The following is a 17,251-nucleotide window of genomic DNA, read 5'->3' on the forward strand; positions in this document are numbered from 1 at the left end:
AATATTTTATGTCTATTATTTTTGTGAAAGGAAAACATTATCTGACTTGATTAACTAAAAGTCCTAAATTGATATTCGAATTTGAAAAATAAATCTAAATTACGGAGGAAAGCTGGCATCAACAAAACTTTCTTTCGAAATATTTAATCAATTACATTCTTTTATGCATCATCTGGAATGATCGTAAATAAAATATAAAAAAAAAGAGAACATATAGATATCCTTAAAAAAGAATGAAAAATTCTTATGTTTTAGATATTTTTATTCGCAATATCATTTTTTTTCAAAATTTTCTTTAAGAATTCCGAAATACATTTTTTTAAATTATACGCAGTCACCCCGTTGCCACAGAACTAAATTCCAAAATAAGAAAAATAAAATAAAATATTCAAACGAAGCAACGAATAACAAATGCTAAAAACAATTTGAGTGAATCTAACAATCAGATAAATTTAAACGAAGCTTAAAATCGTAGACATTTTTTAAATTGTTAGCTGCAGGTTTTCAAAGAATAGTTTATGAATTAGTATAACTTTAAATCTTTTGTAATCCTAAATTATGAATTTAATATTAAAAAAAATTATGTTTATAAAATTACAGTAAATAAATAGAAGAATTGAAATGGGATACGGATAATAAATATGACATATTATAATTGAACATATTGTATTGATATATTATTGACATATTATAAAATATATAATATATTTCTGAGGATGTTTAAAAATATTCATTCTCCTCGATTTACGACCATATGCACTTACAATGCGAAAAATAAATTTAAAATTTTGAAAAATTTTGACAGTTTTATGATGTGAAAAATTTTGCATTTTATACGCTATTAACAATTTTAAACAGAAATCAATTTTCTTAGGTAAATAAAAAATTTCATACACATTAATTAATGCACAATCTGGGTAATAATATGTTACTTCCATATTTTCTATAACATCTTTATATATTTTTCCAGATTTACTTTTCCATATTTATTATCACATATTTATATAATTTTTTTCAGATTTACTTTTACTTCCATATTTGTTATTATGCATTTATACATTTTTTTTCTAGATTTATTTCTCTATTTTTACTATCACATATTTATATAATTTTTTTTCAGATTTTTTTTTATTTCCATATTTGTTATCACATACTCATATATTTTTTTCCAGATTTGCTTTTCAATATTTATTATCACATATTAAATTTTTTCATGCTTTAAACTCGAAGGAATAAAAAGCAAATACAACTGATAAATAAAACTGATTTCTTATATAATATATTTCGTTACTTTTATTGTTTTTTTAAAATTAAAGCTAAACAAGAAATAAAATTGAATAGTTGAGAAAGAATGTAGAAAAGTAAGCTCATTTACAATTATGCATTTATATTGCTTTTCAGACTTTATAATTGAAACTTTTTAATTATTCGAATTATTTATGAATATAAATAATTTTCGCTCACTTCACAAACATGGTAATCCCAGTGGGCTCCATGGCCCTTGCAATTCCTTTCCATGACTTGGTGATGCAAAAGAGTTGCCGGGCGTTCAGGGGTAGGCGAGGGTCCGTCTCCGGAGGTGTTGGGGGGTCCGACAGAGGTGGCGGCGCAGCCCCTTCCGCCACCCCTTTCTTCTGGATGACCGACAAAGCCTTTCCCAAACTGCCTCCCATGTGCTCTAGTCAGTGTGTGCGTCTGTTTACTGCCCGGCTCTAGAACCGACGACGGTCCAAATCGATGTGGAGAGGAAGAGGAGTCAGGGATTCGGTGCGCATGCCCCATGGAAGATCTGAATGAACAGAACAGGAGGGAAAGATGAAGTATTAAAAAAAGACTGAGCGGATATCGAATGTTTTGGGAAGAGTTTTTGTTTCTGTTTTTCTTCCTCCCGTTCTGTTTTTGTATAAGGGCGCTTTCTAAGTGCTATGGGTGCGTTTGGCGGGGTGTTTGATACCATAGTAGTATTCAAAACACGGAAAATAAACTTCTGCGTTGTTTCCCTCGGGGTACTTTGCAGCTCGATTCTGGAATGAAATTTGTTGTTAGATCGCGTGGGAGACTTTCATAAAGAAACAAGTAAATATGAAGCGATAGGTTATATATTATTTCTGTACATAAGTTGTTTCAAAAAAATAATGTAAGAACTGTTCCTTATTGAACCAAATGTTTGAAATAAAGAGAATACTCCATTAATCATGAAGTCAGAAACGAAAGCATTCAATAAAAAGAAAAGAAAATTAGTTTATTCCACGAAAAATGTTTAGGGTTATTCAGAAATAAAAAAAAAAAAAAAGAAAAGGAAAAGTTACCAGGTATGTTCTTTTGCCGGCTTTTTCATATATTTTCATATTACAGTGTCATTTATAATATTGGTTAAAAATTATACGCTATATTACTAGGAATTCTAAATTGGCATTAACCAAAATATTTTATATTTTACCATAAATACCTTTTCTACTGTAGTTTTGTCATTGTTGTCATAAATATCTTCATTTTAATGTTTACTCACAGTAACTTCAGAAAAACATTTTTAATGCTATCTTAACCTAAAAATATATTTATTTAGTGCACTATAAACATAAATATAATTTAAAATCACAGAATGTGAAAATAGTAATAATTTTGTTTTTGTAGTAGATTGCATTTGAGAAGAAGATGCATAGATTTTTCTGAATTAATTTTCAAACAGGATTTTGATTCAAATGATTTAATTTCAGCTTCTGTAGTACTTTTGTTAAAATACACAATCACCAAACCGTAAAAAGTAACTCTTCAGATACTTTTTAATTAGAACACTTTGTTATTTCTAATTTCATATGCATAAAATTAAATTAAATTTTTATATGTTTGTAAAGATAGAAGTTTTTGATCGATTTTTTTATTCACTTCCTGATGCTCTTATTAGAGTTTAGAATTGTTTTGAGATTAAGTGCCGCCCAATACAAAATAGTATTTTGATGCGTTTAGAATATTGTCAATTAAAAAAACGACTTTGGTCGTAAATATAAGAAAAAGAATGTTTATAAAATTTTATGATAATTACGCAGTATATAAAGATTAAAAATCAGAAATAATCAATAAAAATCGTTAAAACACGCTTTTATAATAAGTGATAGAAAATATTTTTTCAAAAATTTGGAGGTCAAAATGAAATCGTAACACATGAACCTCTGAAAATAATTATATCTGGAAACCGAGACGTAAAGAATAACATAAGAGTTATACTTCAAATTATTCAATATAAATTGATTAATTTATAGATATGATTAAAACCAAATTTCTATTAGTGCGTTATACTTTTATTATTTTGTTTGGAGTTCTCTATATTTGATAAAATTTCCCCCCTGATTTTTAGTACTCTTTTAAAGAGTATTAAAAAATACTTACAATTTTTATTATTCGTTGCAGCCTTGATTGCTATGAAAACATAAAATATTTACAATGTACAATCCATAATTTTCTCAAATTTCAAATTTCATTCGTATTTTTAGATTACATCGCAATATCAATGAAATGCAATTATGCTAGAATTCTGTCAGCTTAGATGAAAAAACGATTAGTAGGTGCTTCGTGTAGGTGAATATAATGTCGTTGAAAAGCAGTTTATTTTTTATTAGTCATCTTGCTCAATTCGTCATATTTGGATTTTAAAAATTAATGTAAAAAATATCCACCATCGCTTATTTCTGTGATCCAATCTAAGAGAAGAGCTGGTGGAATTTCCATGCACGTTGAACCTGCAGATTTCATGCTGGAATTGCTTTGAATAGTGGACTTTCAATCCCGTTTTGTAGGAATCTGAACATTTTTCAGTCTTGACGTTTTATATCTAGTGAATAATTTTTCAGAACCTCGTATGGGTTATCCTATCCCTTTTGACCAACTCTATTTCTCTACCAACCAAGGAGTTCAAACTTGCTTCGTCATTATGTTTTTTATAGGGTGTATCTGAAAACATAATCAATCAATGCCAGAATAATAAGTATGCAGCAATTGTGGTACTTGGAGAAAAGATGTTTGAATAAAGAACTGGCCAGAAATCCCGAGTTTCTTCCAACTGTTATCTATCATATGTATTGATAAATGAACAACAACAACAACAAAAATCGTAACGTGATGCATAATTTTGCGATATGTTAAATATATGTGAATATCGTTTTGTCTTGAGCATTTCTTTCCAGTTTTCTTTAATCGATCCAATTATGTCACAATAGCTGACGCCCGTTCTTTTGCTGTTATTTGAAAAAGCTACGGCACCGAATCGGAAATCTTATTTTTACTTCTTGCTATAACAATGTATTTCATCTTTGACATTATCATGCCATTAGAAATGAAAACGCTATGTGAATTCAACATATTCAGTTATTCCATGTCTTTCTCTCTACTTCTTTTTCTTCTCCTTTTTTTTAAAAAGCTTAATTCAAAATTCAGAATTCTACTTTTCAAAGGTTGTGTTTCAGATATCTTCCCAACTCATCTTTATTTGAGTTTCATTTAATTTTTACCATATATCAAAATCTCACTTCTTCAATCAAATTGTGCTTGTTATTACTCTTATTATTCATTACTGTTGTGACTTACAGGGAAAAGTATTTTGTTTCAGTAGATGTGCGAATAAATAGATACTGGTGAAGTTGAAAAATTCATCTACGAACTATGATGACATCATTTCAGCGAATATTTCCCCAATAGAGAAAAGGCTCAGAATTACCAGACCAATGGAAACAAGAAATTTCATCGTTTTCATTTTGAGTTTACATTACATCCTATGAAAACCATCATACTATCTGCTGTAATTTTTATGAATTCGTTTTAATTCCTTTACGATATTGAAGATACAATATCATAATATAGATTCTTTTTTCTCACTTTTTAAATAACACTTTTCTGTGTTCCAGCATGTCAATTAATTTACTAAAACATGATCCCGTGGCCATTGAATTAGTGGTCGCACTCAAGAATTGTACTCAGTTAAAAAAAATTATGAAAAAAAAGAGAGAGAGAGATAATTTTGAGAAAAAATACGATTACAAAATGTTGCATCACGTTAAATATATTTGCGAAAGAAATTAAACGAGGACAATTAACAAATTTTGTAGAACAACTTAAAATAAAAGCTATAAAATTAAGATTCAAAGAATTTTCTTGAAAAAAATGCATAAGTTAGAAACATGCATTATAATTATTACTGGTTTATGGAAAAAGGATTTGATCTTTCTCACAATTATAAGGGTTGAAAAGAACAAGCGAAACTTTTCTAAAGAGAAAATATTGATTCTGTCTAAACTTCCATACTAGTTTTAAAATACTTGTTCAAAAGACATAGTAGAAATACATCTATTCTTAATTTAGTTGTTGAGTCTATTCTTAGAGTTGTTCAATAGAATTAATCTGAGAGATCTGTACTTTACATTCCTTTGAGATTTTCATTTTCAAATTATTCTTGCATTAGTTGAAAGAGTTGCTCATTACATTTTAAAATGGAATTCGTTGCAACAACTTTCAAGAATATCTTTTTTTAAAGTAATAGCATTTTATTTCCGCTAGAATGTTCTTGAACCACTGCATTATAAATGCTATCAACGTAGAGTTTTCTCTACGTTAAAATTTAAGACATTTAGTAAGAATATTTTTTGCTGTTACTGTTATTTTTCTTCTTTTTCTTACAATTCTAACCTGTCAGCAATTCTATTCCGAACTGTTTATTTTACCCGAACTCGAATTTATTTTAATAAAGAAAATAATTTAGAAATCACGAATGACGTATGCATCAAATTTATAGACATTGTGCCATACAAAGATTATCTTTACCTGTCAAATAAAATTAATACAACAATATAATATAAATATTTATTTAATGATTTTGAATAAGTGTGACAGCTATTGAGGACAGGTATCGAAATTTTGAATCATGATCAGATGACCATGGTAATAAAACTAATAATTTCTCTATAAGACAAAGCAACTAAAGATCTTTTGAAATTTAACTTATCCTATCCCATGCTGGAAGTGAGTCTCGAGATTGAAGCTTTTGGATTTTGATGCCTAGGCATTGCTATTAAGGAACCGATGTTACACAGAAGTTTTAAGAAAAAAAATTAATACTTCAGCATGTTTTTAATCCTTCTAAAGATACATAATTATAACGATAGTTTATAAATTACCAATTACTAGTCCAGTTGCTCTCAGACTATCTTTATTAAAGACTTATCCGTTTCTCTAAGATGGCGAATGAAGAAAATAGAGTTAAATAATAATAGTAGTGGCTTAGAACAAATCTGGCTAATGTCTTGATGAAGCCACATTTGACGATATTTTGCATATTTCAAAATTTGGCGATAAAAGAATGCTTTAAGAACCTTGAAATAGATTTGTTAGCTCAAGATGTTACCAGTTTAAAATGTTATTTCGAAAATTATCGGGGGTTCCAAGCTTTACATATCATAACTTAACTGACATTTTTAGAAGTTTTGATGATGAGTTAAAACAGTTTATTGTCAAGTTTTGTCAACAAGAGGAATAACATATTTGTGGAAATTATTTGCTTTGTTATTTTTTTTATATTGATATGCTTGCACTACACAGATATTTGCGAATTTGCATCTATGGATAACTTACATCCTGTATTCTGTTCTCTTTTGTGCATAAATTTTTATGTTTATCTATTTTACGGATTTTCAGTTCTTGGTGTTCCAAACCAAAATATATTAAAATATTAAACACAGATATTACAGTAAATACAGACACTGAAATTCAACATCGAATAAAAAATAATTTTTTCAATCTCATAATTTTCTACAATTTCTGTAGCGAAATGTTAAGGCTTTAACTAAATAGGAGAAATCCAAACGATGTTTTCTAGAATTAATTAGAAAAAGAGAAAATGGGTGAAGAGAAATGAAAGAGAAATGAACGTAGAATAAATTTAAAGATAAATTATGCATATAAAAGGAAATAGCAATGAAGATGTCATTAAAATTACTTTGCGATATTGAAAAACTTTTCATTGAATAACAACTTTTGTATATGTTTTTTTTTTAGTATGCTATTTTTTTAAGCTGTTTTTCTCTGAAAATGTAAAAGATATTAAATATAAAATTTCTGAAGAAAAAAATGATATGGCGCATAGAAATAAAAATTGAGATAATGAGAAAACGATTTTTTGTAATTGATATTTGATATAAAAATTAAAAAAAGTTATCTGAAATAAATATACGTAGGCATTCTAATATAAATTGAACGAAATATTATCATTCTATGAGGAAGGTAAAATGTTCGCTATAAACAATTTGAAAGAAACATCTTTTTTTTTTTTTTCTGAAATTTCTACAGAATTGCTGTTGAATATTAGTTCCTTTTCTTTATGTGTGCATGTATGGAAAAACTCTTTTTATTTTATGTGATCGATTTTTAACAAATAAGATATCAGAAAATAGATAATATCTCTATCATTTGTATAGCTAATGACTCTTTCATAAATTGCACTAAGAATGTAAGATTAGATCTGAACCTAATGCTTATCTATTTCTAGAGTAAAATCTAAAACAAAATGTCGATAATGCAATTATTGTCGACGTATGAAATTATTTATCAAGGTCTAATTAATAAGATTAAAAACTAAAAATGAGGTAAGGGAAGCAAATACTTTATTTTACTGTCGATGTAAAAAATTTTTCAATAACTACTATGGATGTAATATGAGAGAACACTTTAATTGCGAATATTTTCCTAAAAAATTTCGAAAGCATATTTACATTGAGAAAACAAAATCTGAATTAATTATACCATGTGGAGTCGAGTTGCAACTGGTATGACGCTTGCAGTCGATTTTATCGTGCTAAATTTTTGCAAATTATATTATGTGCTTAATTCCTGCTTTTTTACTTGAAATTTAAAATAATAATTTTATTTGACTCATAAATAATAATAAAAAAACCTCTCTTACCTGTGCTGTTATCTTTCATCAATTTGCATTTTGTTGAAAAAGAAAGAAGTTTTTAAGGCGATTTTATAACTAATGTGAACATGTAATTTCTGCTTTTTTACTTGAAATTTAAAATAATAATTTTATTTGACTCATAAATAATAATAATAAAAAACTCTCTTACCTGTGCTGTTATCTTTCACCAATTCGCATTTTGTTGAAAAAGAAAGAAGTTTTTAAGGCGATTTTATAACTAATGTGAGCATGTCAATTCTCCTTTAACAATTTTATTAAAATATATTTACATTTTCAAAGACTAAGATATTAGATAAATACATAATCATTTTAACTATCATAATTAATTTTTAATCATTATAGCCAATGAATCAACATATTATTCGTTAAATTAATGGATTGATATATTATTTAAGAGCTAAAACCTAGTTGCTATATATAAAAATGCTTTATTTTGTATATTGATAATATTAATGCTATATTTTGTATATTGATAATATTAATGCTATATTTTGTATATTGATAATATTAATACTATATTTGTATACTGATATGAACAAATATTCTAATTGCATGTTGTTACTGTAATAGCCGCAATATAATCTTTTAATATTAATCGAATTTCATAATAATAATAATTGAATTGCAGTAGAATCATGCTTTCACAGTCTAATAAAGATAATAAATAGAAACCCCATTCTGAAAGTTTCTCTCCATCGATGAAACTGTGCTTTTACATTATTTTCTATTCATTTTTCATAATAAATTGACCTATTTTTGTTGCAAAGATTTTGGTAAACCCATTCTTCTTTAAGGGTCGCAATGTTTTCGATTCATCGACTGCTAAGTAATTTTTTCTAAAGCATTGTTATTATTATTAAAATGGATAAATTGGAATTTTTAGCAGCAAAGCTTGTCTCCCTCTTATGCCTGAGAGGCACAGTTAATAGATGTCAAAAAGCTTTAGCAAACGAAAACATTTGTACTAGATAACGTTTATGAAAGCCAGTTTTTTAGATAAAAAATTTAAAGGACGAAATTTCTCTGTGATTAATAAATATTTCTTTGAGCTTACTCTAAAGGTGTGTTCTGTGAGTTGAATATGTCAAATATTCATATAGGGTTTCCACAAACTATTCTGCTTTAAGCCATATGCCTCAGCGAAAGCAGATGAATATTGTGCTTTTTCGCTTTTTTAAGTTCTAAATCTCGGTTTAATTTTTTTTATTTTTGATAATAAAGATATATTTAATAACTTTACAATTGATTTTTAAAACAACGGATTTTTATTTATTACTAGTGAGTTCACTTTTTAAAAATATGTGAAATAGTACGTACCATTTTCGGACATTCGTTTCGAGTCTTCTTTCCTGGTAAAAAAAAAGACTTGATTGATCTATCTTCCTTTCTGGATTAATAACGTATCGTATTTTGCAGTTAGAAATTCCAATATCATATATTCTCACAATGTTTTAAATAAGGAATAGAAATATTTCTCTTCGGAAAGAACGAAAACATATAGTTTAGCTCATCGCCTTTTACACACACAACATTTTGAAAGAAGAATAAATTCAAAGTTAGCAGACGATATTTTACATTTCAGGATAATAAACTGTTGCCAGGAAGTGTATTCTAAAATATTTGCTTTTAAAACTATTTTTCATCGAAAATGTGTAAACTCTCTGTATTTTGAAAATATCTTAAGCAATATACTTTAATAAAACTATCCAATTTTAAACAGCGTTGGCATTTGAAGATCTGATTTTCAATAATTACCATTCGATAAATAATTAGAAATAGAAAGATAATCCTCAAGTATCTGAAATACTTTTCCGTCACTAATTAGTTTGTATAAAGAAGTATCTTGACAGTAATTCCAAAAACATTTACGCAGTCAAATCACGCAAAATCATGCCCACATTTTCTTCGAAGAACTAGCATATTTGGCAACAGCTGCAGCACAAAATAAGCGGGGAATATCTCATCTAATTTCTTTACTTTTTTTTTTTTCAATCGATGGGAGTATCGACTATCGCATCGTGTGGAGAGGTAGGATTGTTGATTCATTTGATAAGAAACAGGTGCAAGTGTCATTGACGTCGATATAAGGAAGGCAGAAATAATAAGGATCGCATAAATTTTCGACAGCAGTAGTTCTCGGGAAATTTGCTGATCGCGAAATACTCGTAGTTAGATCTGATTATGGCCACATGAATATTTTTATAACACGAAGATATGCTGATCTTGTACTAAGGAATAGTTAGGATTAATAATAAATAACTATATGTTTTCGGTACACAAAATAGTAAATGAAAGGGATATAACAATATATGTTGTCTAAATTACATATATGTGTAAAATATTCTTAGAGTTCTTTATATTCTTAGAGAAACACGAAAACATTTAAATTTAATACAAGCAACAATAATAATTTATTTACAGGGAAAAAAAAGAATCTACGAAACTGGAGTAAGAAAATTTAATTAATAATGCAGAGTTCAAAGATTTTTTTAATACCCGTGAGCTGAAATAGGAATTGAATCATTGCCAGCCAGGTAAACAGAAATTTCTCTTTGAAATAACAAAAGGAAAAAAAAAAGGTTAATACAACTGGCAATAAATAAATGATAAAGTTTTTTGGGTTCAAAAACATGTTATTGTTTAAAATTTTCCAAGCAGTTTGTTTTGTTTTGTTTAAATTTCTTTTTACCGTGACTTAATTTTTATTTTGGCCAATAGAAATGAATTAAAAGAAAATTGAATAATTCTTTTATGTTTTTCAGTAATGGGAAAACAACCTATTTCTTTTTTATGTTTTCTTTTTCATAATGTTTGTAATGCTTTTTAGGAAAAATGTAAACTGGCTGACAATTATTAATATTTCTTATTTTCAAATTCACGTGTTTCAAACAATTGCATGGTATTTTATGTTAATGGAATCTTCATTCCGATGGCTGATCACAAACTCATTACGAGAGCACTTACTGTAGGAAGATGCATTTGTGGAAATCATTCTTTGATGATTCATTCAATCATTGGAAAAATGCACCTTTTAAACTAAATTCTCAATTTGCTATATCTTTACCATATAAGCCACAAATAATAAATAACTGACATGTAATAAAAATACTATTATCCTGCTTTCCAACATGAAAGAGTAGAATAAGATAAGCAGCTACACTGGTTACTTCGCCCCCCCCCCAAATAAAGGCATTCGGATTAAATTTCAATGACTGGACCGCCACGACAGCATTAGCGGGAACTAAAATTGGGTCCTAAAGGCCATCACCGGCTACGGTACAACTCTTCCCGTGTGATGCATTGATAGGAGGTAGCCGATCCTCACCATTTCTGTATTAACCAGGGTGGCGAGAACCAACCACCATACCGGAAAATTCTCATCCTCATTTCTGAGGTGCCCTCCGGTGGGAGAGGGTCGAAGAAGAGAAGTAAATACGAGGTAAAACAGAAAAAAAATACATTATCACCGTTTAAAGATGAGGCTATAAGGTAAAGCATTGCAGAAAAACTAAAAAATACGAACTACTATTTTATTATTAAAATATAAAAGAACATAAAACTCCTTCCTGGTGGAATAAAATAATTGTATATAAAAACATGCGTCCAAAAACGTTTCTTAAGTTCTTCTTAAGTTTAGAAAGGTCAATACGATAGCAACTATTTAAAATAGTCCAATTCTGAAAATATGGTCCAACGAGACCATATTATATTATCGTGGAAGATTGCTTTTTCGAGTTACATCGTAGATTCTTTGGCTGTGTGGTCTTTCGAATAATAAATATGCTTAAGATTCTAATATTTTCATATTACTATAATGTGACAATTTATAGAGTTATCCCTTCCATTCCATGTGAAGCCTGGGGTTGTTGAATAACTGCCGACATGATTGCTTGGAAGAGGGAAAAAAGGTTAAATCCTGATGGCAATCTGCAACTGGCATTTGTTAAAAAACTGCCCATGGTATACCACGGTACAATCCCTTCTGAAGGAAAGCGCATTCCATCGTTGAAATTGAAATAACTCGAACTCACAGTCTTCATATACCGACACGGAAAGCCTCTTTTACAGGAAGCCTCTCTTTCCCAAATCTTTAGGTGAACTTATTTAGGAAGACGAAGATTATCACCCGTTATTGATCGAAATAATGAGGTTTCTTCTAAAGGACTGCTTTGCCGGATTATCAAGTAGGCAAAGTCGGTAACTAAAGAGCTTGCAACTTTGATGAGTGGATCTCAATGCCTTTTTTGCTTTATTATGATTGTAATTTAGTTTTAATTTTGTTTCCATTTGATTTGCGAGAGCCATGTACTTAAATTTATTAAGAATAATATCAAATACCGTTTAAATTTCAAAACATTATACTGAGGTTTTTCATTTTTTTTTTCTAATTCCACATTCTTGCCAATTTATTTTATAGTATCCTGGTAATTTGTGTTTTAGAGTGTTTAAATTACATTAAATTTTTTTACAATTTTACTTTTAGAAATATTGGCATCGGCTTTTTTAAAGGCGACCAGCTGTTAAATGGTTTTTTGTTTTAGTTTTCTAGAATATTTGTTATTTAAAAATTGCTTATATAAAGACGAAATATAGTTTTAAAAATGGCAGGAAGGAATGTAGCTTCCAAAACTTGCATTGTATGTAGACCTTAACAATCGGGCCCTGAAGGATTTGATACATAGTTTAAAAACATGATATTAAAGGAAAGAAGTAAAATCAAATATACTTTGTATTGTGCAGAATTCCTAGAAAATTCAATGAATTTCTATTCATGCACTCGTCACATATTACATTATTACTTGTTGAATTTATAATTGCATAATTTAAATCAACTTTCTAATTATAACACTATTTTTATTCTAAAACTTCACAGATTATAAACATTTGAGCTTTGAAGCTTATTAAATCTAAACGATTAAAGAGAATATCTATGTTTCGTTAATTTGACAAGTATATCTTTGAACGCATTGAAAATCCATACATTGTAATCAAACCACCTCATTATCAACAGCGCTGACCTTTGAATATCTCATCTTCATCAGATACAATTAGGCACAACTAGTTCTAAAATTATTCCTGTTGGAAATCTAATCCTTCAGTTTCTAGGATTCTCTTCCTGTACTAATTAGCGACTACGAAATGGTGTCTTGACGGCAATTCTAAAGTCGTTTGTACATCCAAATCGAGCACGAATCGGATGTCTTGTTTACAGATGTCTACAACTAGTTAGGAGTTGTATCGAATTCTGAGACAGCTGGAATGAAAAACATGAGAGGAATATCTAATCTTACTTAATCTAATTTTTTTTTGTTTTCAATCGATGGAGAGTATCGATTATCGATCTTTGAGAGGAAGAGATTTAACATCCATGTAAAGATAGTTGAAATAAAAAAAGTTTGTAGGAAATTCCAGCTACAGTTCTTATTCAGCTGTTTGAGAAAATTTCGTATGGTTTTCTTGCATGCTAAATGATTAGCTATAGTTATGGCTTGGATATTTTATATCGCAAATATTCACTGATTATTCAATGATTTACAATATTGACTACTTGGGAAAAATATAGAAAAATATTTTAGCTGTTGAAGAATATATGGATAAGACTTAGACGATAATGTTTTATTAAATACAAAGGGATTACAAGAAATTCTTTTAATATAAACTTTCCCAAGTGATTTTTTTTGTTTCTTTTATTTATTCCATTTGAAATTCTCTTCAATCGAAAATTAAATAGAGAAATATATTTTCATACGTCAGAAATAAAGTAAAATTTCATTTCATCTTCAGCTTCACGATTCTGGTAGTTCTATCGATGACTAAAATTACTATAAAGTAATTACCGACTTTTAATATTATTATTTCCATTATAATAACAATTAAAAATTTCCTAAATATGTGAAAAATATGAAATGAATTACATTGTGTTAATTTAAACTAATATTCTTAAAGTTTTCAAAATTTAAACATTGTGAAATGCAAAAACAAGGTGCAAAATGGAAGTGCAAATAACATAAGTAATTGTTTTTGCAAGAGCCTGTTTAAAATAACTGAACATCAGTTGTCCAAATTACGAATAGCGATGTATCTCTTTATCATTTCTTTCTTTCCGTTTTTTTTTTCCAACTATACGAAAGAAAACTGATACTTGTGTTATTTAAATTTTTTCCTGTTTGGCATCTTTTGTTGTGTAAATATAGTAAAAGATGAAATATCTGTGTCATGCTGGTAATGTAATTTTTTTTTTTTTTGAATTCGGCGCGTGGCGGATTTTTTTTCTCGGATTAAGACCAGAATAAAAAGATTGCCTTCAATAGTTCTCATGTTGCTTTGAACAGAAAGAAAACATTCATCTTCATGCTATATATTTGTGCGCACTTTTACTATACATTTATGTGTATAGTAAAAGCAGAGAATAATCCAGGCAGAACCAAAAATTTTTAATTTATATTGAACGCTATACTTGTCGGAAAGTGAATAAGATATGTATCCATTTGATTCGTGAAATTATGTAGCTATTTACAAAAGTTGTATCAGCACAAATGAAAGTATATGCTATACAATAAGACCACTCTTTAGAAAAGAATACATCTGCATTTATACTATATATTTATATGTACTTTTACTATACATTTATGTGTAAAATAAAAGGTGAGAATAACCCAGATATGAAAAACTAAGTGTTCACATCACGAAATCTGTTGGGGATATGGTGGGAAAGCCAATTAAAATCTCCTGTTCCGCATTGTCTATTTACTAAGGAAAAATACTTCAAATGCACGAATAAAGAAAATAGAAAACAAAAAAGGTGAATTTCATTTGGTGCTGTTTACATTGTAGTTTCTGAATATCTTCTGGAGCTGATATCTCTACACCGATATCAGCCGCAGGATCGATATGAATCGTATATATTTCGCTTCGTGGATTGAGGCTCATGGAATGCCATTTCCCACTAAATTAGATATTTTAATTTCTCAATTTAATTTTCCTCCCATATCTTAAATAGGTTTCGAGATACGATCTCTAATTTCTGCCATAATAGGAAAGGAGCACAGCGTCCATTTGCGTATATGTCTCTTGCATATCTCTAGTTACATCCGTGGCTGCATACACTCCAAGTGGATGCAAAGTCTTACATTCTGTATCGCCATTTATAGAAATTCATTGCAGAATTTCATATAAGTAATTATAATCCAGTTCTAATTCAAAATGTACAAGTAAACTTCAAAGATAAGCCATTATTTGAATGATTAAAGTGATGTAACATTTCCAGTTAATCTGACATTTAAGGTCTTAGAGGTATTGTTAATCTATTTACTAATTAAATGCAACCACACAATTAATAGCAGAACCAGCCTTTCAATATTTTATCTTCAGCATTTATCATTGGGTGTAACTCCTACTTAATCCCAGTTCAAAATATAATCCTCCAGTTTCTGACATTATCTACCACTTCGAGATAATTCATATGAAGCGATACCTCGACAATAAATTCTAAAGACGTTTATTAGACAAACTGAGTATCCATTCTATCTATTGTTCATAGAGATTAATAATTAGCAGCAGAGGATGTTGGATTTTACGACAAATGGAATGAAAAACATAACTCGTATATATATTTTTAATATCAGTGGAAAATATCGCTTATCGCCTCTTCAAGAAATAAGGACTGCTGACACTGGTGAAAACAAACAGGTGTAAGTGTCAGTGGTGTCAATATAAGGATAGAAGAACTAATAAGAATCGCATAAATTTTCGATACCAGTAGTTATTATGCTGTTTGGGAAAATTTGTTTGTGGGGTACGCGTGATCGTAAAATAGTTAGGAATGATTATGCCCAGAAAATGAAGCTTCTTTATGGAACAAAAATATGCTGACGCTGCCAAGGTTTATAGCAGATGTAATAATATCCAGAGAGACTGGTTCAGGCATATTCAAGTAACGCGGATAATTTTTCTTAATATATGAAAGAAATACATAGGGGAATATATTAATAACTTCCATTTAAATACATTTTCTATTCTGTTACTATGAGTAAATATGAAGTTGGTTGAAATTTGGTCTTAGTGATTCAACAACTTTAGTGAGAAAACTCTTTTATCGACTGAGGAAAAGTGTTTTAAAAATATATTTTGATGTTTTATTTGACTAACTAACTAAACGCGTAAAAGGTTTCAACTTTTAAAATTCTTATGACCATGATGATGCACTATTTTAGCATTATTAGAATAATCAGTAAATAAATTAATTTATTAAATTTCGATTTCATGGAAATGGTGCCACTTGATAGTGAATTTTAGAGTTAAATAGTTCGAAGACTTAATATTTTCTTCCAGATAATAGTTTTTGAAATTAATACTAGAAAACATCAAGCATACTTAATCCAAAAAGTGATAGTAAAAACCAATTAATGACATTTTTTTTGGATAATTCTTGGGAATTTTTATTGTGGCCAGTGGAGGAAATCAGTGGGGGAGTACTGTCATTCTTAATGTAAGAAACATGAGAAAATCAAAGAAAGAAAGTAAAATTTTTAAAATTTATTGAAACTTTCCCATTTTAGAATATGCATATAATGTTTCTATTTTTGATCGATGCATTTCATGATTACATGATCTTCTTTTCTTAAAAGCATTACTTGATTTTCAAAAGTAATTGCAAATATTCTGCCTAAACTTAAAATCCTCTTTTTTTGTTAAAATGGAAGAATCTCTTAATCTGCAGAGTAATTTTTCAATATGCTCCCAGAAAAATAAAAGATAAAAACTGTTTGGCTCACAGCCAGAAAAATGGAAGGGCATTCTAAAGGTAGGAACTCAATAGGAAAAAAAAATTATTCATAAGGGGGAAAAAAAACTAATTTTCTTTATAAATGTTTCGCCATTTTATTTTCTGGTAAAAAGAGCTAGCTACTTATTTCTTATTCGAAAACAAATTCCTTATCTGAAGAGAAAATATAAATAAAATAAAATTTCTGTATTTTCTATTATTTCTGAGAAATTAGTTGCATGCTTCGATGCTATGAACTAAATTTTTTAAGTTTAGTGCCAAAAAAAAAAAATAACTACAAGATACAATGTTTAGTTAATATCTCAAGAAACTGATTTTTCAGCTATCACCATTTATAAATTAAAATGTTTTACGACAACATTCATGAAATCAGAATCTTGGGGACACTAAGACCGAGTATTCAAATTATTATTGTTTTATTCAAGTTTGACATTATTATTTAATGGGTTTATTTTCGAGTGGTGAAATAATAGTGACAAACAACAACAACGAATTCATTGAAAAAA

General features: G+C 28.6%; 1 protein-coding gene across 1 annotated transcript in view; it reads right to left on the minus strand.

Annotated features, from left to right (window-relative positions):
* Positions 1-1,757, minus strand: part of LOC129961739 (neuroglobin-like) — a 70,762-nt gene extending 69,005 nt beyond the window's left edge. Inside the window, exon 1 of the mRNA XM_056075289.1 lies at positions 1,465-1,757. Coding sequence (XP_055931264.1) covers positions 1,465-1,673 — 209 coding nt within the window. The 5' untranslated portion in view covers positions 1,674-1,757. The remainder of the gene's footprint in view (positions 1-1,464) is intronic.
* Positions 1,758-17,251: the final 15,494 nt, after the last annotated feature.

Source organism: Argiope bruennichi, chromosome 2 (assembly GCF_947563725.1).
Source record: "Argiope bruennichi chromosome 2, qqArgBrue1.1, whole genome shotgun sequence".
NCBI classification, from domain to species: domain Eukaryota; kingdom Metazoa; phylum Arthropoda; class Arachnida; order Araneae; family Araneidae; genus Argiope; species Argiope bruennichi.